General features: G+C 38.2%; 1 protein-coding gene and 1 long non-coding RNA gene across 3 annotated transcripts; one reads left to right on the top strand and one right to left on the bottom strand.

The window, feature by feature from the left end:
• Positions 1-1,787: 1,787 nt before the first annotated feature.
• atg10 (ATG10 autophagy related 10 homolog (S. cerevisiae)) lies at positions 1,788-14,555 on the bottom strand. Of its 2 annotated transcripts, none has more exons than XM_027031220.2 (7): positions 14,516-14,555; positions 13,215-13,340; positions 12,954-13,073; positions 10,874-11,000; positions 10,157-10,254; positions 3,606-3,703; positions 1,788-2,916 (listed from the first exon to the last, which is right to left on the bottom strand). In XM_027031220.2, the coding sequence occupies exons 2-7, from the start codon at positions 13,338-13,340 to the stop codon at positions 2,817-2,819; spliced, it is 669 nt and encodes a 222-aa protein (XP_026887021.2). In that variant the 5' UTR covers positions 14,516-14,555; the 3' UTR covers positions 1,788-2,816. The 2 variants fall into 2 exon arrangements, with proteins under 2 accessions (XP_026887021.2, XP_026887022.2); XM_027031221.2 differs by lacking the exon at positions 14,516-14,555 and adding an exon at positions 14,219-14,436.
• Positions 14,556-14,569: 14 nt separating this feature from the next.
• LOC113590886 lies at positions 14,570-17,375 on the top strand. Its single transcript, XR_003412140.2, has 4 exons — positions 14,570-14,633; positions 16,142-16,205; positions 16,633-16,681; positions 17,313-17,375. It is a non-coding gene; the product is annotated as an uncharacterized LOC113590886 (long non-coding RNA).
• Positions 17,376-24,001: the final 6,626 nt, after the last annotated feature.

Below are 24,001 nucleotides of genomic sequence, written 5' to 3' on the forward strand. Positions count from 1 at the left end.
GTGTAAGTGCAGCTGTACCATTTCTGTCCAGTTTGATCTCTCCATGACCTCAGAGGGCAACCCCAAATCAAGAGACCAGAGTCAATTATAGTCAGAGGTGCTCTAGTTTATTAGCAGGAAAGAGAATAAGGTATTGTAGGGGTGAAGTGTGTGTGAGGAAGAGAGAAGGGATGCAGGGAAGGAGGAGCAGTGTGTGTGTGTGTGTGTGTGTGTGTGTGTGTGTGTCTGAGAAGGTCATAGTGGTGATAAGTAATAGTGCTGTTTGGGAGCAGAGATTAGCCAACTACTACTGGTTATTCATTGCGCTACAGATACAAGAGAAATGATCTCCTAGGACATGAAGTACTCCTCGGGGTCAGAGGTCACAGATGTTAATAGAGTGCTGCATCATCAGAGTATGCCACCACTGCCAAGTTACCACTGTTGGGCCCTGTGAAAGGCCTTTAACCCTCAATTGCTCAAGTTGTATTAAGTCACAATTGTAAGTTCCTTTGGATAAATCTAAGTACTGGACACCGGGTGATTACAAACACAATGGTCTGTACTTACACAAACATGGCAAGAGGGAATGCTCCCCTGGCCATTGTTCTTACCTTTACCCTTTGGGGTATTAAAATCAGGTTCTATGGCTGCTACCTGGTGTGTTTTACATTTGGCACCTTGGTGTTGAGAGCCTGAGCATGCTGTCCCTAGCTACAAAAGTCAGCCATTGACGGGGATGCTAGTATTATAGCCTGATAAGGAGAACTGTTAAGATTACTGCAAGCAGCATGTAGAATTACAGGGTCATCCTGATGGGACCACCATTATTAAGAGCATATTCACATGAGCTTGTGCAACGTAATCAGAGAAGTGCCTTCGACACAGGTGCAGACTCATCTGTGCCCTGTACAACATTATTCACATCAGAATAGGTCATAGCACCATAGATCAGCTTACTGATGGGCATATATCTGAACAACAGTGGGAGGAGGTTTGAGAACCTTGATGCCATTGGAGTTAGGGGGAGTGGTACATTCAACAAAGCAATAAGGTCCTTAATGGACAGTCAATCTGAGCCAAGACCCACAGTTTGTTCCAAAAGGGGCAGTTAGGATTACTATGGTGCAAAAGAGGAAAAGCAGCTATTATATCAGATCATATTTTAGTAGTAAAAGTAACATGCATACCAGCGTTACCAGAAAAATCAGTCATTAGGTCATTGTCCCCCTCTAGCAGAGCCCAAGTATGCTGGCAAAAACTTATGATACAGAGGAGTAAGAGGGCCCCAAGGAATGGGATTTGAATCTGAAAACTCAATCTGGGGTAGGGGTAGGTGGAGAGAGGGTTGGGTAGTGGGCGGGTAGAGAGAGGGTTGTTGCAAAGGATCATGACACTCCTGATCACTGGTCTCATCTTCCCTGTCAGGAGTAGTTTAGGAGGGCTCAGCACCCTTCTCAACCTACTCAAGCACCACAGCTGTGACTTGGGCTTTAGGTCCTGCTAATAGGGGCGAAGCTTGAACAGATAGCAGACACATGCACACCACTTAAATAATTCCTCCACAGGCAGTTGGGTTCATAAAACCATTGAAGACTCATGGGCTGACCTAAAACCTAATTAATCCCATAGATCAACAATAGCAGTACATTTACATTTACGGCATTTAGCAGATGCTCTTATCCAGAGTGACTTGCAAAAGTGCTTTGTCATTTACCCATAGAATACATCCTAGCCAGTACAGTAGGTTACTCCAAGATACCAATAAACTTGAATACTGTAAAAATACAGAGATCAATGCTGGTGCCTAGAAGTACAAATACATAAGGTCTTTAATATCAGTATAAATATCATGCAAATTATTGCTTGAGATTAAATTACTACTCAACAGCCAGTGAGAGGTACATGTTGGAGTCATATAAGGAGAAAATCCAGACTTCATCATGTCTCTAGGAATATCACCATCTCCATCTAATATTATGAATGAAAAACAAACTCTCTTTCATACCAGTAACACACCAAAAGGTTCTAACAGCCTAACACAGTTTGAACAGCATGAGAAACTCAGATTAGTGATTCACTGGTTCACATCTGAAAACAAATGGAATCAATCCCTCTTTCTAAAATACACAAGTTTCAAAATTCCATTTACATTGCATTACATTAATATGAATCAATTTTCCTCTTCTGTCTCATCATCCTGGCTAGATTGCCAAACTGCAAAACATTTTGTTGATGGCTGGATGAGTTCAAAATTATTATTATTATTATTATTATTATTATTATTATTATTATTAATATGGAGGAGCAGTCAGTAAAGACAGCACTCAAACATTTCAAATGTTTACATTTTTACTAGATGGCTACAGAACCACCTACTACAAATTAAACTATACTCTCCTAATGTAAGTAATATCACTACCGCCTTTTAATTAGCATCTGTTCATATAGGCACAAAGATACACAAAGCTATTTATTAGGTTAATTAATATTATTAAGTTAAGCAGCAACACAAATTTAAATAAGTACATATTTACAGTTCACAAAGGTTACACAGGGGTGGGAAAGCACAGCTCAGAGTCAGACAGTGAAGATTCTATTGCCTGCAGCTTGCTACCATTGCCAGTTCTTGTCAACATAAAACTGATATTTTAAAAAATTGAAATCAGAAAAAATAAACTTAAATCTTAATACATCAATAATCAGAAAGTCGTTGACTTTTGTCAAATGAATAATCAGTTTGTTTGCATCTTGTTGTGCTCTCCGGTGCCTAAGCAGACTGAACGGCTGAGTGGATGGGGTCTGCTGATCTGTAAGCTATAATAGATATTGAAGTCTCAGTCTGGAGCAGTTACTGCTGTGCTATAGCTAAGAGGTATGTCTAGTCCTACCACAGGCCCAACCACACTCAGCCATGCCAAAATGTAGTTCACTCTCCTGAAAAAGACAACAATGGAAATGAATATACAGACAGAGTATGCTTTCTTACTTCATTACCAAGCCAGCAAAGGTATTAGAGTTCTTAAACAGGAAAATGTCCTTGAGAACTACTAGTATCCATAAATAATTAAAATGTTTAAAAAATTAGCTAAAACTTAATTTGTTATACAGGTTTTCTTTGCTAAGCTGCAAGACATATAAACAACTATATCACATTGATAATTATTCCAGTAAATACTGATTTTCAATGTTTACCATCTCCAAGCAAAATGTAAGCTCTAAAGTCATTAGTTATAAGGAAGATTTTGTACCACATCTTAAAGCAATCGTATCAGTGAAAAATGTGAAATGCAATAAACAAACATTTTCTGTCAAAAAGTAAAATCTTTTGTGTATTGCACTTAATATTTTTTCATTGCCACACTCCATAATGAATGACCTCTATACATGTTAACATCACACACAAACTTAGAAAATGTAAAATTATAATTACACAAAATAAGATACTGCTCATTAAATCTCCCTGGACAGCAAATAATTTATACATTAAAATGGTTAATATTAGCTCTTCACCATGTTTTGGCTATAAGGTGAAGTAAGTATGCGGCCACCTTCTCTGCTTAAGACTGCCAACAATAATGAAATGATAACAGAACTGTATGACAGAGTTACCATTGTGATGTTACCTTTTCTCAGAATGTGCCATTTGTAAAATTGGCCTTATAAACTCCTCAGTTCGACAAGGATGTAGCATGAAGAACGGCTGGCCTAACAAAGGATGCTCCTAAAATGTAAGCATGCACACACATGCAAAAAACAACAAAAAAGTTCCATTATTAATAGTTATGCACTGACAAATGAGTAACTCAAATGGAAATCAACTACCTTAAATCATTTAAGTTCAAACCATTTGAGCACAAATAAATTCGTTAAGTAATGCAAAGTCAAAGTTATTTGTTTAGCACATTTTACAACTGTTGTCACAAAGATTTTAACTCAGATGTCTGAGTCCAAGTCCTCAGTGTGCAAGTAGGTGTGAATACCACAGAGGTTTATGACTGTGTAAATCAAGTGAATTGTACAAATACATGGTGCTGAACTAAAATTAGGTAGCTATAACTAATGGCATTTATGGTAGTTTGACCTTTTCACAAATTGCATTACACAGCTACCTGTTCAACGCAAAGACCGGAATCTTGACAAATTTATTTCCACAGAAATACTTCATAAACACCAACACAAAGTGCACGCACAAATCAAGTTAACCACAGGAACAGATTAACTTGCCTTGTGCGTACATGAAGCGTGATGACAGGAGCCAATACAGCAGTTGCACAGAAACAAAGTAAAAGAAAAAACAATCAAACAAACAAACAACAAAAAAAAGCACTGGCTGGGTTTTCCAGGTAATAAATAGCAATATCAGCAATGCGGCCAGTGGAGTTTTTTAAACTGGCCATCAAGCTGTGAATTCACACATTTCTGATTGATTGGAATGTAATAAAAGTGTTTTTTTCAAAACCATGTTGCTGACTGTAAAAAGCTTGTTTTTCAATGCAGAGCTTAATACAGTCATTGGTATGAGTTCTCACATTGTGTTGCTTTGTTTTTTCTGTTACATAAAATAAATCTATTTGACTATACTGTAAACCAAAAATGAGTTATGAATAACCTAGATCTGAATCAACAAGGCCAAGGAGCTAAACGTCATATCACCACCTCCCCCCATGGACCCATTCACCTGTCAAGCTCCATGTCCATGTTATGTCTGAAAGATTGCACTGACCAGTTAGTAACCATCTTCACACAGATGTTCAACAAGTCATTGGAGTTGTCCACTGTCCTATCCTGCTTTAAAAGCCCTATCGTCATTCCCATCCCCCCAAAAATCCTGCATCTCAGGACTGAATGACTTCAGGCAAGTTGCTCTAACAACTGTGGTGATGAAGACCTTCAAAAGAATACTATTTGCCCACCTGTAAGACATTACAGAACAAGGAACTGTACTCCTTCTGTGTCAGAAAACAGGCAGGGAATATTACTGAGAACCTATTGGACCCAGGAAACACTCTCATACTACTACCACCATCTGGCAGGCACTACAGAACACCTGGCACCAAAACATGCAGACACAGGAATAGTTTTCTTCCACTACTCATTAAGCTAAATCAATACCCTACTGAGAGCACCAAACCAGCCAGCTCTATGGTCAAAACACTATTTGGACAGGCCAGCTGGCATTAACCTGGGTTATGACCTTGCTATCTTGAGGAATGGACACAAACACCCATTAGATGATACAGATCCCACTCTATTACTATATGAAGCAGCACATTAGCTTGGCCTTCAGGGATCACCCAAAGTACACCATGATGTACTTGTTGTCCATGGAGCCACAATGTCAACAGCCAACCAACCACTAAGACCTTCTACCGTTGGAGAGCATTTACCACATAAGAGCTTAGTCTGTCTCCCCACACCTACCCAGTCTCAACACTCAAGATGATGAGGGTTAAGGGCCTTGTTCAGTGGCAACTTGGTGGTGTTGGGGCTTGAACTGGCAACCTTCTGATTACTAGACAAGTACCTTAACCACTGAGTTACCACTGCCCTGCTCTCACAACTCTGCCACCCACATCACAAAGCCTGTTTGTCTAGGCCCACCAGGAGAGCTATCTGCAGTTAAAACCCAGCTGGGTTGGTTACTTTAGGGTTCATCCAAGTAGCTAAAATGCAGCCCTTTTGCTCAGCAGTGCCTTCTGACATCCATGTCCCCTACCTCAGAGCTACTTAGCCATGTTAAGAAGCTGTGGATACTTTACACTATAGAAGAAATAAGATTGTGACAAGTTCAAGGCAGGACACAGATTTTGAAGGAGAAAACTGTCCGAGTAGAGATAGGAGTTCTATTCCTGTGGAATCCACTACTGTGGAAAAATGAATGGAAAACCCATGATTGCTCCTTGTGATGTGATGCCCCATCTGCACTGTACAGACAACAGGCTTGCTGGTGATCCTCATATGGCTGTCACTTACAACATGGAGATCACCCAATTGGTTGAGAGATCCTACATGAAGAAGGCCATGTGAAGAAGAGGTCACTACTCCTGGGTGATACATTCCTCATCACAATTGAAAGAACAGAATAGTTTTCAACTGTTCCTTCTCTCTCAGTGGTATTAGTTTGAATGATCACCTCTTCTCTGGACCTACGTTGGGTGAAATACTTCTCTCCTCTGCTGCAACTTCCAGTACAGTTGCCCAGGGTGTTGCAAGTGGCGCGGAACATCCCATGGATGGCTGACTTGGCCCCCTCCAGCCTAGGGATCTACAGACCAGCTTTTTCATCTGCAGACTTAAACTGTTTTGGCATATTCCTGATCAGGGTATGGATACACAATGAAAAAAGGTTGGGACATCTTACACATGTGCCATACCACTAAAATAATGCACATAGATCTCCTGTTAAGCCTAGATTCTGACTCCATTTTCGCATGTCAGTTTCATGTGCAGGAGAGGCAAAGCACATGATTTTGTGTTATCGAGACACCAACATCAAGCAGCCTTATAGAACTGACAGAGATGTTCCAGACCCTCCGATCATTCCCGAAAGAACAGCTGACTGCTCTACAGATTGATTTCCACTACAACCTACCAAGTGCTCCCCACTTCAGTGTATCTTAGGAAAGAGAAATATGGCACACTAATGCAGCATTGTACAAGGTTCTTGGAGGACAGACGGTGCCAGCAGAGGTGCTCAGGACAATCTTGGTACAGATCAAAGGCATATTTAATTTGAAACCTCTTAGTTGTATTTCTTGGACATCTCAGACACAGACCCCATGACTCCACATTTCCCCTTATGGGGTTGCCAGACCCCTCTCTACCCAAAGTGGTTTATGCTGAATCTGAGCTATTTACCCACAAAAGATGGACACACATTCAAGTTCTGCCTGACCACTTTTGCGCCAGATTTGTCCATCATTATTTGCCACCACTACAGGCACATCAAAAGTGGCAGACAAAGGACTTGACTGTGAATATAGCGGTGATGATTGTGGATCCTCAGGCACCAAGGCCTCTCTGGCTGGTTGGAACTATTATGGAAGTCGGAAGAGTGAGGACAACCAAGGTGCTAGTGTAGTTTTAGCCTTTTTTTCATGTTAAATAATAACATACCAGAATCATAAACCAGAGTTATAATTGGTTTGATCGAGTTCAGGGAAACATCTTCCATTACAACACCAACAATATAACATTACTTGCCTACCATAATTAATATTTTTTCTTCGGTTTCCAATTCCCATACCTGTTACAAATGCATGCTTAAAACTATATTTACAAAGTGCTGCTTGATTTTCTTTAATGAAAGAAGATGAAAAGATTAAAAACTTTCCATGTACATTTCAGGCATAATAAGACCATCTTCCTGTGATTTCTCTTGGCAAAAGTATTCATCTTTTTGAATGATCTATTTTTCTGTCATAAATCCACAGTGGCACCTAGTGGCTGAAATGTTAAGTTGCATACATTCATTAACCATGCATTCTGAGTTATATGATGATTCTTTTCTAATGCTTTGCTTGAACATTTGCTTCTCCTGTTGCCTTTTCTTCACATTTATTGCTGACAGAAGTGTTAACCATTTCTAATTGCATTACTGGTAGTCCTGTATAAACCAGTTAGGTGAAATATTTGATTTTATTGAAATAAATTCAAATGTGATTTATTTAGTCCGTAACTAGTCCAAGTTAAGGACTAGTCCTTAACTAGTCCAAGTTAAGGTAGGAAAGAAAATGAAGTAATTGTCTTTCTTTGTGTTCCTGAGGATCTGAAGGTTGCAATGCATTTATTTTCTTTTATTTTCATTATTAATATTATGTTATGTAAACCAGATTCGAAGACCACGAGGTATGAAACTATGCAAGAAGTCTTATTTATTATTTTTCTTATTTATTATTTTATGTATTTTATTATCTTAAATTTTTGGTTGCAGTGAGTCTCCCTGTAATACCTGGATAGGGAGCTTGACCCCCAATAGCTAGATAGGTTAGGACAAACAATGAGTAATTAGAAAAGATGTTTCCCACAAGAAGAAAACTAAGAATTAAAGGTTAAGAGAAAACCATGTTAAAAGAAAATCAAGACTCTCATGAGAAGAACATAAATCATGAGTTTTCTTTTATTTTCTTAGATTCAAGTTTTTGTTGTCAAGTTCATTGTCCACCTTCGCTTTGCTCACATGTGCCTGGTAAATTTAATTTTATCGTTTAGTAGATCTGTTTTTTCTACAAGTCTGATAGAGACAGTTTTTTGTCACTTTGCCAGTGGCAATTAGTCTTGGATCTTCAGAGTAGGTAGTTACAGAATTACAGAAATGGTCCTGCATCTTACTTTGGACAAACCCAATATCAGTAGTTTGCCTAAAAAAATCAATGAGGTCATGGCAGTTCCAAAAGGGGCCAGCTTTGAACATGCAGGAACACCATCTCCTCTCTCCTAGAATATCCTTTGAGTGATGGGTTGTTGAAATGTAATTCCAGGCCTCCAAACTAAGCCTTGGGCTTAGCCAGCAAGTGTAATCCAACTTTGGCCCAGTCCAAACATGAACGGCCTGCGATTTTTTAAAACCCGTCACTCTAAGTAAGGTATAATATATGCAAAGTTGATGCTGTTGATTAGAGAATTCCCTCACATTCTTCCTGATTTGTCATCCCAAATTAATTCCCTCTCATCACTACATGTTGTTTTAATTATTTGTTGTTTTTAATGTTTTTTTTAAATTATTATTATAGCCCATCTCAGGAGATTACCATGAATCTTGATTAATCTTTTCCTTTCCTTTCTCTCAGGTAGTTCTGTGAATTTGATACATGTAGTCCATATATGTCTATACCTTGTCCACCTCTACCTATCATTTAAGGCACAATTCATTATTGCTGATTGATCAATAAACATTCCATTAATTGTAAAATCTGTGGTTCATGGGTAATATTTCTATGTTTTGGTAGATTATCAATAACTATGTTGCAGAGCTTTCAGCTTTTAGTTGAGACTAACATTCTGTTGAAATTGAGTACCACCGTAATTCAGGGAAAAATGATTAGATTTTAATTCAATTTGCTAATTTATTAGGAACCATATTACCATAACACTGTAAAGGTATAGACTTTAAGTGACAGTCAAACATAAGTATGTCTTGTTTTCCATTACTTGGCATTAACAGCTCTTGATGGAAGCTGTTCTACTACTGATATTATAGTGGTGTTTTCCATTCTCTGAAAGCTGAATTCTGAATGTTGCTCTTTTTTTGTTCACATGGTATTTTTATGAATAACACTTATGAATAGCACTTAATGGACAAATGGGGCACAGAGTCTGACAGTACAGTCATAAGAACTGACTTAACGACAAAACTGTTTCAATGCAAAGCACCTTCGCAGCATTCGTTCAATGCTCTCAGCACGTATTCATCCAGCATGCTCTCAGCACTCATTCATCTAGCATGCTCTCAGCATGCATTCATTCTAAGTCAGTTGTGATAACTTCAACAGACCTGCATATTTAGGAATATGGCTGCATAGAGGATTATGTCTCCACAGAACACAGACCACAAAACCTTTCCAAACATGCTTCTCCCAAAACTGCTTCCAACTTTCTTAGTACCCTTTCTTTATATATATATATATATATATATATATATATATATATATATGTACCTGTGGCTCTCCTGGTGTGCCTTTTCCCTGAAGCATCAACATTTCTTTCTATGCTCCTTTGCATTTGATACTATAATGATGCAAAATCTCTTGTGCTTTCCTGGAAACATTATTCAAAATCATGGTATCCATGATAAAGTGTAATGTATGCTTTCCCCCAGTGCAGGGCTAATATTACAATACATCTATAATGTCTGCATTTTCTTGATCTTATTTAAATAGCTTGAGCACATTTACTTGCTATGTAGGTTTTCATTTATTGCAAGCTTTAAACTAAGGATAGTGTTTACTGCTGACTGTGGTGAGAAAACAGATTGTTAGAATTCAAGCATGGGGTTTGTGCTCCATTTGGATATGTTCAAAGCACAAAGTACAGAACTTCATATGAAAGCAAATAAGTCCCAAATACACCCCCATTAGCAGTTCTGTGAGAAATGAAGCACAGACACTGCACAAATGTTACCTGTAAATTGAATCTGGTAAGTGCAATGGTGTTGGTGTAATTCAGTGAGTATCACCTGTTGGGTCAGTGTATCCCAAGGTCCTTGCAGTAGTCTCTGCCTGTAGTTTGGGTGGACATTGTTCCAGACCTCTTCAAAAGACAAGGACCGTCCATCTGACAAGGGAGAACAGAAAGCTGACATATAAAAGCAAGGTTTACCAACAGTTCTTTTTAAAGACAAATGCAAGCTTTTTTCTCCCAATTTAGTTATGCCAATTGCCACCCACATACTAGCTAGCCTTGACCATATGACAACTACCAACTGTAGGGGTTGAGGTAAGCACATGCTTCCCACAAAACACATGATGGCAAGCATCAAGTTTTTTAAACTTAATTTGTGCAGTGTCAGAGGGCAGCATCAGAGGGCATTCAGAGAATAGCACTAAATCAAATGTATTTATTTAGTGCTTTTTACAACAGATGTTGGGACAAAGCAGCTTTATAAATGTCCAAGTACAAGCCCTCAGTGAACAAGCCAAGGGCAACAGTGGCAAGGAAAAACTCCCTAGAGCATGAGGAAGAAACCTTGAGAGGAACCAAGACTCAAAGGGGGGCCCATGCTTCTCTGGCCACTAACTGCCCTTCATCAGCAAGCACAAACACACAGTCCTCACCAATTGGCTAGTGCCGAGTTAATGACAGGAGCAGAATAATGGCATCCCTCCCTCCCAGAGAACAGTGCCAATTTGCTCCCATAGACTACAAGGCATGTGTGCAACTTTTAATATCATACCCATAGAAGAAGCTCTGAAGTACAGAACGGGGGCCTGATAGCTGCAGGAGTATAAAACATGGTATTCGTAGTGTACGACAGCTTGGCTCTCACATACAGAACAAGTTCCACCATCCACATTATCCACCTAGAGAGAACACATTATATTAATGAATACACTGCAACAAAATTTGACTTTTTTTGCTTCACAAACTAAAATAGGTGTACCATGTAGTTACTCTGAATTCAAATCTGGTTTTAGAATTTATCAATCACATTTGGTTTTTAATTAACAGGGCAATTAAATGTTATTAAGTACATATTACTTATTCATTAACTCTTAAAAGAAATGTACAAACTTACTTCTAAAATGTACAGTGTATGATTTTGCCTATATGTGGCCTCATGAACATCCCTCTACAGTGTCTCTACAAAAGATAGATAAATTCTGAAAACATATTTGGATACAGCGTGCAAAAATATATAAGAACCAGGTATTTTGCTGCAGGAAGCAAAATCACTGTTGACCAGTGTTATCAAATATACAATTCAAATGTATTCATTGTACACACATTTAGGGATTATTTTCTTAGAATTATAATCATAATATTATAACCACATCTATTTTATTTTATTTTTTTTTAGTCATAATTTCAGTCCCTGCTGCTGAAAGGTATCCGTACTGGATTATATGACTGCCAGCAGAATTCCGAGAGGGATGATGCAGACTGATCCGAGAGGGATGATGCATCACTTAAACTTACTATTACTATTGTGGTGACCGTTGTCGGCCACAGAAGGATGGGGCCCACCTTTGAGTCTTGGTTCCTTTGAAGGCTTCTTCCTCATGTTTTAGGGAGCTTTTCATTGCCACTGTCAGCTTTGGCTTGCTCACATTTCTTTTTTTTGGTATATCTGTTTATATTTTGGTATATCTGTTTGACTTGTAATTGGAAGGTTGCTGGTTCAAACCCCACCACTGCCACTGTTGGGCCCCTGAGCAAGGCCCTTAATCCTCAAATGCTCAAGTTGTACTCCATCATAACTGCAAGTCGCTTTGGATAAAAGTGTCAGGTAAATGTTACACTGGCTCTGCATCTCACAGTGCATTCAGTTTAAAGATCTCCGGCTAACCTATAAAGTTCACTTTCTCTCTTCAAGGCCAATCTTAAAACCCTTTTCCTTTCTCAACAATGCTTTTCACCCCAGTTGATATTGCACACAAAAAATCGCAGTAGTAAGTGTGCATGTGCATACTTTGTCTTGTACAGCACCTTGGAGTATGAATAAGTTGTTATATAAAGCATTATCTTTGTTGATAAACTGGACGTGTAGACTGAACTTTGAAAATTTTATTTTCTTAATAGTGGAGAAAATGTCAGAACAGAACTCACTAGCTGAAACAGAGACCTTTTAGTACTTTGAAAGTACTACAAATCTTTGAAAAGAGCAGCAGTATCTGTTTTAAATGGTAAAGAAAGATTAAAATATGTTTCCTTTAATAATTATTGTAGCGGTGTACTAACCAATACTACTTACCTTAAGCCATCTTATGTAACCTAAATATTTATTGTCAGATATATACTGTAATAATAAAAAACTAAAACTAATGCAGCACTGAAAGTTAAAAATAAAGAATCTATTTTGTTCAAATGTAGATGTGATTTTAGAAGCCTAAAGGTCTCAGAGATCACAGACTTCTGTGTTCACAAGAGTCTACTTAATGAACATTTTAGCCAAACTACACAACCTATCAAATTAGCTCAACATATATGTTCAACAATGCTAGGTATCTGGTGAACGAGCATACTAAATCATTGCTACATTTTGTGTCAGGCACATTGTAGTCATATAAACAGTGAATTTAAGACCAACCTATGTAACCCCTATATAAGTAGCCAAATGAAAAGATCGCATATTATGCTAGTGTGCTCAAGTTTTCAATTTAGATAGGTAAATATTTGGTGTTAGGCAACAGCAGCAGACTTTGTAGACTTTTTGAGCAGTTACCAGAGTGCCAGTAGCACACCTTTTTGAAGGACTTCTCTATTAGGTTTATGAGAATGCAAACATACATGTGCTAAAAATACTTTGAGTTTACCTGGTCTTCTTCCGTCACAATATCTATATATTCCTCAGTCTTGTGTTGTCCATGCTGGCTAAGCAGAGAACCTAGTCTTCCAGGTACTAGAACAGTCTTTTTCATGTAGCCTTCAACACCCTGAATCAAAACAACAGTGAATGTTATGTAGGGTTAATGCCATATGATAATTTGACAAGAGTATTGTTTCCAGTCTAGTTCTTACATTTTTAAAAAGCTGTTCCACTATAAAGATGTTAAGAGTCTCGGCTGTTAGCACACCTTAATTTCTCTCCAGCTCCATCCATCTCCAAGGACACTGGAGTGATGAAGGAAAAGCTGGCAGCAGAGATAAAAGGTCTTCTGATCCAGGCAACAGTTAGTATTGCCCAACTTTTCATCAGACATCTGAGAAATAAAATATGCTATTACAAACACTAAATCACGTAATCATGACCTGAGCTGGGTGAAGCACAATTATAATGGCTTATACTGTCAAACACAAAAAGAAGTTAAAATTTTAAGAGAGCCAGTTTTGTAAACTCAGTCAGCATAGAAAAAGTAGACTGACCCTCGGTCACATTAGTAGTAAATCAATTTTGCAAATACAGCAATACATGGATTAATTTTTTAAATAATGCAGTGAAAACTGAATACACTACAATGTAATAATGTATGAACATTGGGCAAAGAGCAGATGTGCAGGAACGGGTTGAATCATCACATTATTAGTTTAAAGACAATGATATTAACAGAAAACCCAGTGTTGTCACTTAGTTTTATCTGCAACTTTATTGTTATGTTGCTTGATTGTGACCTTTGCATTACTTTGAATTAGTCTCTTAAATGTAATTTCTCCTTGCATGTACCTGGAACCAGGTTACTTGCTTTTTTTCCCCACAATTGTTGTTCCCAGTAATATGAAAAAGCAGCATAAACTTACTATACAAGAATAGATATTCTCAGAAAATCTGGCTTTTACTGATTCATCAGAAAGGGAACTAGCTATATAATTGAGCCACGAGGTTCTACTGTGGTAGACCTATTGTCAAAACAAATGAGTGAATGTTATCTAATGTTTTTGTTGTTTGCGTATTTGTTTTTAAATAGCTGTTCAGGATGTTTTTATTCAACAAAACAGTAAATCGAATTTAATACGTGAAATAAATAATTCATTTGGTACGCCTGTTTTAAGATGTATCAGCTTTACGTTAAACGTCCTACTTTTGGTTCTCCCCGCCCAAAATACGACAAACAGATCCATATTCCTTCTTAAACTCCATTACTCTTAGATGTAGAAGATGCTGGATTCCTGCTGCTAAGTAGAGCAGTTCCGCACGCCACTTTGGGGGCTTGTTTAACACTCCCTGTCTCGTTAATAGTAGCTGGCAGTATAATGTTCTCAATCATCGAAGGGTTGAAAGGCCAACACCAGTTCGGTACTGCAATCTGAGGTACTGATCACACAGAAAAGGCAGACATGTTCAGGTCGAGGCGAGGTTAGTATGAGAGCGTTTACATTCACAGCGTTATAAGAGTAAAATGTACGATAACATGCCACAAGCCTGCCAGTACCGTCTTACCGTGGTCAGTGCGCTAAACTTCCGGGATCCTTCAAGCGGAAGTGGTAACGTGACACAGCCCGTGTTGTTCAGTACGGACGGCAGTAACGAACCAACAATGTTAAGAAAACATAATATGGTAGATCTTTGTGTATTATTTTTAATCGTTTATGACTGTAGACAAGTACCGTTTTTGTACCGTTGTCGCTAGCTGGCCAACTAACTATAAAGAGAGAAACTAACGTTATGTTTTTCGATATTAATGTCGAAATGTTCCGTGCAGTGGAGCTAACGTTTATCTTACTTCCAGTGCAAGCTAGCAAGGTTAACCTAGTTAAGCTAAGTAGCTAGTTGCCTAACTAGATTCATTTAATAAATGATTCATTTAATAAAAGCCTTGTTATCTCTGAAGTGTCTTGTTCTCATCCATGTTGCCCTGTCTCATATATATATATATATATATATATATATATATATATATATATATATATATATATATATTCTAGAATATTCACAGAATATTCACATATATATATATTCTAGAATATTCACAGAATATATTCTAATATTGTGATGTTACATGTTATTTAACATATTTTGAAAAATATCTATATTTTCTTAGCATATGAGATGTTTAATATCACATTCATCTCACATTGTCCCCCTCCTTTCTGAAAAGACCATTTTCAAAGCACTTGTTTACTACTAATAACATGTTAACAGTTACTTTATCATTAATGTACTGATGCCACCTAATGGAGAATTGTTATAAATCTGAGTGACCCCTTGTCAATAGCCCTGGTCTTTAATTCTGTATTTACTGGGAGAAACTGATGAGTACATCTTGTACTGACTGTATTATCTTAATGTATGATTACTAAAAGGAGTCTAAGCTCCCTAGAAATATTTCAGCCTTTTGCAAAGGGCCTAAAAGTGGATCAGTGTCAGTTTCGATTAGGGTTAGGGTCTGCATGCTAACTTTACAGACTACTTGTTCTGTTAAATTATGTAATTATTATTATTTTTTTTTTTTGCATTATTTTTTTAAATGTAATTTTTAATCCAACTTATGTAATCATGAGAAAGCTGCCCTGTCCAAGCATTGAACAGCAGAAATGCATGATTTTAATTACAACATAATTGAAAATGATGTAATATTTCTGCAATAAACATAACAATTACATATGTCTTCTGTTTTTAAAAGTAATGCTTGTATTTTATTGTAGAACTCATTTCTCACCACCAGGTGGCAGTGTTATGTAGCGTTTTGTCCTTAGAAATAACATGCATATTTTTTCTGTACACTTTTACAGAATCTTTCTATGGAGTTCTGTCATACCCCTTACAGAATCAATCTGTCTTAATATTGAATTTTCATATTTTTTCTATATGCTGTCATAACTTTTACAAAATCTGTCCTTATAGAGAATTGTGTATATATTGTGTATATATTTTTCTCTATTATGTAACCGAGTCTAATCCTAGTATCCGATATATTGGGAAGATCCAGATTGTTTGACGTGCCCCAATGGAGAGCTGTGGTGCTCAGATAAAGACCAGACTTGAATTACAGACATTTTACAGAATCTTTCTAGGTCTTAATAGAGAACTCACATATGTTTCTATATTCTGTAACCCAAACTCTAGTTTTCAGCACGTGGACAGGATCCAGATGGTCTAATGTGCCCCACTGCCAACTTCTAGAGCTCAGGTAAAGACCAGATTTGTATTTCAGAAAGTTTAAAGAATCTTTCTATGGAGTTCTTGTTAATGGTCATTTCTCTCTCTTTGCACTCTTAACAGTTCTGGGTGTGCCCAGAGAACTTTGTTTGCCTAAGACAAAGAGTAAAGTTAATATAAAGTCTTCAATGATTGAATTAAATAAATTAAATTTCATATAAATAAATTGTATTGTGTTGCTTTATGTGTTCGTACCAAACCATGAGTGAACTTCATTCCATTTGTCCATGAAAGCAATTCTGATTGTTCTCTTGAAATCATCATTATAATTCATTTTTTATCATTTGCATTTTAGCCATTAAGAAAATATTTGTACATTTATTTGCGTAGTGCACCTTTTAGCATGCCTAATTTAGTTCCCGAGTCAATTTTCATTTTCATTTTTCATTCTTTTTCAGCACTCACTGCACCTGAATAAAAACAGTTGTTTTCTTAAGTTCTCATTAGGTAAGTGTGGATGTGGTATCATACATGTAGGAAGGTAAGGAAGTATATTAGTGGTTTAAAGGAGTAATTTGCATATGTATCTCTGTTTTTTATTGTTGTCATGAAGGTGAGTTAACCGTTCCTTTTTGAGCCCAGGGGGGAATTTTCAGTATGGTTGAATGAAGCTATGAATTTTAAAAATGTCATTATGGATGAATAAAATGTAATTGGGTTTAGTGTTTTAGGCATACCAGTTGCATCAATTCTTGGATATTTTCAGGAGGTTCATCAATGGCATCTGATTTTTCAGACTCTGAACTCTTGCCTACTTCAGTAATATGATCACCTCTCTCTGCTGGGACAGCTCTGCTGGTTCTGTTCCTCACTTGTCTTTCCTTCATAATCACAGTTTATCTCTTATGTGTTCTTATTCTTTTGATAACCTTGGCTTTTTTCCTCACTGTCCCTATACTGCTCATTGGCTTCTGGTTTGTCCCTTCAGCTTCCTGCATGTTCCCTTCACATGCTTTTTTTCATTAGAAATGGAACATTTACAGAAGCTGCTGGGCTGGAGTTGGCAAGATAGAATTTGTCTGATGTTTTTAAGGTGTGACACATTGCTTCAACAACTCTCTCTCTCTCATCCTGACAGATTGTGATTCGCCTGTGTAAAACACATCAAAATTAAAATCAAGCAAAAGAAATAAAGTCGTGGACAAAATCACGAGCTTATTACTTATGTGTGGCTACAGATGACCATATATCTGTTATGTTTGTCTTCTCTCGTAACCCCGCATAGACCCAGGCCATGGAATAATAATGAGACATTTTTCTGAGTGCAGTGTCTGTTCTTGTGAAAAACAGGGTGTCGGTGACATCGCTGTAGCCTGGCAACCTTTGACAGAGATCCGCAAACCTCTGAAACCAGGCAAACTCCTCTTGTGAGGGAAAATGTTCTTCTTCAATGGTTTTGTGGTTACACACATAAAAGACCTAAATATAAAAAAAGTGTTTTGATACAAAGTCTCTAAAGGTAGATATTTTGAAGAGTATCAACAAGTTATTTTTGTGTTTACTACATGGTGATCTTCATGCTTAGCTGTCCTGAGGTCTTGAAAGGTCATGTTGGTAAACACACAAGGGCGGTACCCTGCAACACAGCCTGCATAATCTGTCAAAAACCCAAACAGGAGATGCCAGATAGCTATGTTGTTGGGTGCTAACTTGTAATTCTCTTGGGGGGGGAATGACCTGTGACATGTCAATGTTGTGCAGAAGTGTTGCCCTAATTCTGGACTTGTATTATTAAACACAAGTGTGCATAATATATTAGGATTAGTATGTTTTGGCCTTTTAAACACTAAACACCCTAGGCCTAGGTTTTGAGAATCAATGACTTCCCCCATTGCTGTCCATCAAACGGAATGGTAGAACAGGAAGGTCAAGGGTCATGCACAGGGTGGCACTTGTTAAGCTTTGCCACTGGTCTTAGGTTTTCTCATTTTAGACTCAGCCTGTATGGGTTTTGTCTTAGGGTGTCTCATCAGAGAGTCAGAAGTTAAGGGCTGGGGTGACTCATCATATGATTTCAGGGTGGCTTTTAGGCTTGCAGAAGGAGTAGGTGCACCACCGGGTTTAGCGGGACACCACCCATACCTGTCTGGGCACTTTCCACTCACCTACCCATACTCCCTACCTCTCATTTGACAAGCTAGAAGGTGGGCTGGTGTGGAGTGTGTGTGTGTGTGTGTGTGTGTGTGTTAGGGTTAGGGTGAGGGTTTAGGGTTAGGATTAGTGTTATGTTAGGTCTAGGTTGAGGGTTTAGGGTTAGGGGTTAGGGTTAGGTTAGGGCTAGGGTTAGTAGGGTTAGGGTTAGGGTCAGGTTAGGGTTAGGATTTGGGTTTAGGGTTAGGGTTAGGTTATGGTTAGGGTTAGAGAATTCATCACCTTTTTGGAATATTTAACATGGGCCGGAATACGTGTCTTGGAATATATTCCAAGATGTTGTTTGCTTCCAAGTTTTTAGAATGGTGGGAATAGGAAGCTTGGAATCCAAAAAGTTGATGAGAAAAACTTGCCACCAGTTGGTGCCATAGAGTCACTGAATCAGATCTTATTTTTGGAAGTTCAGACTGTATATTTGGAATGGGTGGCTTTTAAAACCCTGACCAATCAGAAAACATTTCAGTTGTTGTTACAAAATCTTTATCCCATTGCCAAGACCATGATCTATATTATTCCAAAGGTTGTATCTCAATTACAAGAAAACAATCTTTTCATTCCAAAAGGTGCATCTCAATTCCAAAAATACCATCTCTTGGTTCAAAAAGTGCATCTCAATTCCAAGAATACCATCTGTTACTCCAAAAGTTGTCTCAATTCAAAGAATACCATCTCTTATTCTAAAAGTTGTATCTCAATTCCGAAAATACTATCTTTTATTCCAAAAGTTGTATTTCAATTTCAAGTATACCCTCCTTCATTACAAAAAGTGCATCTCTAGGTCGATATCTCCTCATTCCAAGAAAATAATGTTTTTCTAAAATCTTAAATCTCAATTCTAATAATTCCGTCTGTCATTCCTAAATTTGTATCTCAAATTCCAAGAATACCATCTTTCAATCTTTCATTCCTAAAGATGCATCTCAATTCCAGGAATACCATCTGTTATTCCAAAAGTTGTATCTCAATTCCAAGAACACGATCTTTAATTTTCATTTCATTTCATTCCAAAAATTCCATTCCGAGAATAGTGTTATTCAAAAATCTCAATTCCAAGAATACCATCTGGTATTATAAAAGTTCTCTCAATTCCAAGAATACCATCTTTCAGTCCAAAAAGTGCATCTCCAGATCAATATCTCCTCCTTCCAAGAAAACAATTTTTTTTCCAAAACCTGAATCTCAATTCCAAATAATACCATGTCATTCCAAAATCACTCTAATTAGACTGTATGAAAAGTTCTGTGCATGTGCAGAGATGGAGTCCCTCACAGCAAAGTGAATGCAACTTTATTAGAGAACAGGGGAATTCCACAGTCAACATCCAAAAATCAAAGCAAACCAAAACAGGCAGGGAACAGGCAAAGAGGGTTATCCAAAAACAGGCAGAGAGCCAACAAACCAGAAGCGATAAGCAGCTCAGAAACATAACACAAGTTGACAACTTTGCAAAAAACTGAACACACAGGGCTTATATACAGGGAGACTAATGAGGACTAACACAATACAAGTTATTACAATAACAGGAGGGGATACTAACCAGGAGGAGTAACCAACAGAAACCAAAACAAAGAAGCACAAGGAAACAAAACAAGGACGTAACTCAACAGAGGCATTGCCGTGGGAACCGCGATGCAAGGTAGGGTCGAAGGTGACAATGTTAAAAACACACATTGAGCAGGGTTGCATGGCAACGCTTATGCATAGCTGCTCCTAACTAGGCAGGCATAGACTACTCCTTGGCCAGATAGAGCATTCCCAGTTTCAACCCCTCACCTTTAAAGATGCATGTATGGTGGCCATGAACCGACCCACTTTGGCCATGATCTTTTTTTCCCCAAAATTCACCCATGTGTTAGTCTTGGTCCCGCAAATGACATATCAGAGCACCAAGTAGCCAACTCTAAGTACCCTTGGGGAGGAATTAGAAAGTTGGGACAAGCAAATGAGTGTCTCTCAAGTCTCTGACCTGAGATTTGAGTTTTTAAATCTGGTGAATCTTTGTATCCCAGTTTCTTCCAAGTTTAGCATGTAAAGTTCTAAACATTCCAACTAGTAAATAAACATTAATTAATTTATTTATCTGGGGTAGCCAGAAATCTAAATAGTTTTCCCGACCATGTGGGGGTCAAGCATAGACACGCATGTATGCATTTGTGCATGCATGCATGTGTATGCGTGCGTGTGTGTATGTGGGTGTGTATGTGTGTGTGTGTGTGAGTGTGTGTGCATGCATGCATATTTGTGTGTGTGTGTGTGTGTGTGCATGCATGCGTATTTGTGCGTGGATGTGTGTGTGAGTGTGTTTGCATGTGCGTGCATGTATGTACGTGCGTGTGTGTGCGTGTGTTTTGTGTGTGTGTGCTCGCACGAAAGCATGTGTGTGCGCACGTGTGTGTGTATGTGCATGCATGTGAACGAGTGCGTGCTTGCGTGTGTGTTTGTATGTGTTCATTCTTATTTGTGCGTGTGCTTGTGTGTGTGTGATTGTATGTACATGTGTCTGCGTGCTTTTGTGAGTGTTTGTGCATGCGATTGTGGAAGCATTTGTATGTGTGCACATGTGCTTGTCTGGCAGTGTGTGTGCGCATGTGTGCATGTGTATGTTTGTTTGTGTGCGTGCGTGTGCATGTGTGTGAGTGTGTGTCTGTGTGTGTACATATGTGTGTGTGTATGTGTGTGTACGTGTGCGTGTGCATGCGTGTGTGTGTGTGTATGTGGGTGTGTATGTGTGTGTGTGAGTATGTATTTATGTATGTGTATGTATGTATGTGTGTGCATGTGTGTGTGCATGCATATTTGTGTGTGGGTGTGCGTGAGTGTGTGTGTGTGCCTGTGCATGCGTGCATGTGTGTGTGTGTGTATGTATGTGTATGTGTGTTTATGTGTGTATGTGCGTGTGTGTGTGTGTAAATGTGTGTGTGTGTATGCGTGTGAGTGCGTTTGCGTGCGTGTGTGTGTGTGTATGTGTTCATGTGTGTGTGTGTGTATCTGTGTGTTGGGGTTAACCCTAACCCTAATTCTAACCATAACCATAACCATAACCCTATCCTAAACCCTAGACCCATAACCCTAACCCTAACCCTACCCTAACTGTAACCCTAACCCTAACCCCTACTGAGCTAAAACATAAAAGAAATTAACACTTTTTGATACTGTTTTTACTGTTCCAAATATTGGTGAAAAATCATAAGTGAAGGTAAGGCTATTCCTTCATGTATTTAAGCAGTTTAGGTGCAAAAAGTTAGAGTGATTTTCTTTGTTAAATTGGAAAGTTATTGATGTTTTAATGCATACGAAAGTGATTTAAACTCAAAATAGATCAAATTAAGACTTTTGGTACTATTTTTACTGTTCTATATATTTGTGAAAAATCATAAGTGAACGTAAACCTATAGCCTTATTTAATTTACAAGTTTAGGTGCAAAAATGCAGAGGGATTTTCTTTGTTAAATTGGGTTGTTATTGATGTTTTAAAGCATATGAATGTGATTTCAACTCAAAAAGAAGAGAAATTAACACTTTTTTTCTACTATTTTTACTGTTCCAAATATTGGAGAAAAACAATATATGAAGGTAAGGCTATTCCTTCATGTATTTAAGCAGTTTAGGTACAAAAATGAAGTGATTTTCTTTGTTAAACTGGATTGTTATTGATGTTTTAATGCATGTGAAAGTGATTTCAAATCAAAATAGACGAAAAAAAGACTTTTTGTACTATTTTTACTGTTCCATATATTGGTGAAAAATGAAATGTGAAGGTAAAGCTATTCCTTCATGTATTTTAGCAATTTAGGTGCAAAAACGCAGAGGGATTTTCTTTGTTGAACTGCATTGTATTTGATTTTTTTAATGCATATGAAAGTGATTTCAACTCAAAAAGTAATTAACAATTTTTGGGACTATTTTTGCTCTTCCATATATTGGTTAAAAGTCATAAGTGAATATGGGCCTAGAGCCTTATGTAATTTAACAGTTTAGGTGCAAAGAGGCAGAGGGATATTCTTTGTTAAACTGTATTGTTATTGATATTTTTAATGCACAAGAAAGTGATTTCAACTCAAAAAAGAAGAAATTAACACTTTTTGGGAGTATTTTTCCTGTTCCATATATTGGTGTAAATACATGATAGCCTTACTCTCACATAAGATTTTTCCAGAACATATGAACTGATAAGAATTGTTGATAAGTTTCCTGATCTGTAGCATGTTAGAGTTCAGTCTTGTCTAGAGGTGTGGGTTCGAATCCCACTTCTGACAAGCTTTTCTCACTCGACATTTCATGCGTTGCGTCGGTGCTCTTCAGCTTCAGAGCTGTGCAGTATCGACCTGCGGCACGTGGTAGTCATGGCCGAGAGGTTAAGGCGATGGACTAGAAATCCATTGGGTTTTCCCGCGCAGGCTTGAGTCCTGCTGACTACATGAGTGTTCTCTGCTGTTCATGAGCTTTGAGTCTGCCTGCAAAACTGCCTTTCCTATCTGGGAGGGAGTCTAAGCCCTCTTCTCTCTGTGAGTTTCCATGTGCTGAGCTCTCTTATTTGTCCATCAAAGGCATGATCATTTCAGGCCTTTGCTATGCTGTGTTTCCACCGTAGCCGGCTTTCTTACTTCACCCAATTGTTACCAACAGGTGTATCTGTAATAGGTGATGAAGAACAACCCAGTTCTTGTCCTGTAGTTCTTCCGCCCTACAGAATCTAGTTGCCTGCCTAATATAACTTGACTGTTACGTCACAGCCAGTCCTTCGATGTCATCTTTACATAGCCTTTGAAAAGAACACTCCTAAGGCCTGCACACCAGTGCTTGGACCTATCGGTACCAAACTCGCTGGCTCTAATCTAAGCCTTGACCAGATGGTGCACGGAGCTTTTCGTGGTGCTGCATCATTCGGCCTCAAGTTTTTTAGCCTCTGAAATACACATTGGAAATGACAGGGCAAAATGCAATTAAAAAAAAAAAAAAAAAAAAACACGACCGCGAGGCCTGTGCATCAATGATTTCACTTAGCCACACCAAACTCAATGGCTTTAACCTATCCTTTGGACAGAGGGAGGTCATCGACTTTTAAAGCCCCATTCTTTAAAGTTGGACCTAGGGCGACCCGTTTCTCTTTCGACGTAGACATTGCTTTAAGGTGAGGGTTGCCGCTGTAAATTCCTAAAAACATAACAAGCCAATTTTGCACGAGGAGAGTTTCTTCTTAAACCCAATGTAGCGCAATTGTTAGATTTACTGCACTCTTTCAATTATTTTAGAGAAACTATACTAAAGGTATTCTCTGTGGGACACTGGATCACCAGGAAAGGACTTGGGCACCATTGCTTGGTCTGAAGTTGAACTTCACTCAGCAAAATTAAACACAAACCTAAATGCTCTCACAGCAAGAAGAGTTTCAAGGTCAAGGTGGGCTTTTGGGCCAGTTGAACATAATAACTCTTGCACCCAAAGCTACTATCGCAAGCCTAAAATACCAAGCCTCTTAGTAGGGCAATCTAGTGCCATTTTGACTGGACACTCGTAAGAAGCAGAAGTCATTTATTTTGCTCATTTCATAAGGAGACAACGAAGCATGGTGCAGCGCAACTGTGGATCAGAAGTACGGATAAAGAGCTCATCCAG

This window comes from Electrophorus electricus, chromosome 17 (genome assembly GCF_013358815.1).
Source record: "Electrophorus electricus isolate fEleEle1 chromosome 17, fEleEle1.pri, whole genome shotgun sequence".
In the NCBI taxonomy this organism is placed as follows: domain Eukaryota; kingdom Metazoa; phylum Chordata; class Actinopteri; order Gymnotiformes; family Gymnotidae; genus Electrophorus; species Electrophorus electricus.

Excerpts from the sequence above, each read along its gene's own strand:
- atg10 (XM_027031220.2), bottom strand. The coding sequence starts at position 13,340 with ATGTCTGATGAAAAGTTGGGCAATACTAACTGTTGCCTGGATCAGAAG. Across the intron at positions 11,001-12,953 it reads TTGTGACGGAAGAAGACCAG|GTGGATAATGTGGATGGTGG; the intron begins GTAAACTCAAAG and ends TGTTCTCTCTAG. Across the intron at positions 2,917-3,605 it reads ATGGCACATTCTGAGAAAAG|GAGAGTGAACTACATTTTGG; the intron begins GTAACATCACAA and ends TGTCTTTTTCAG.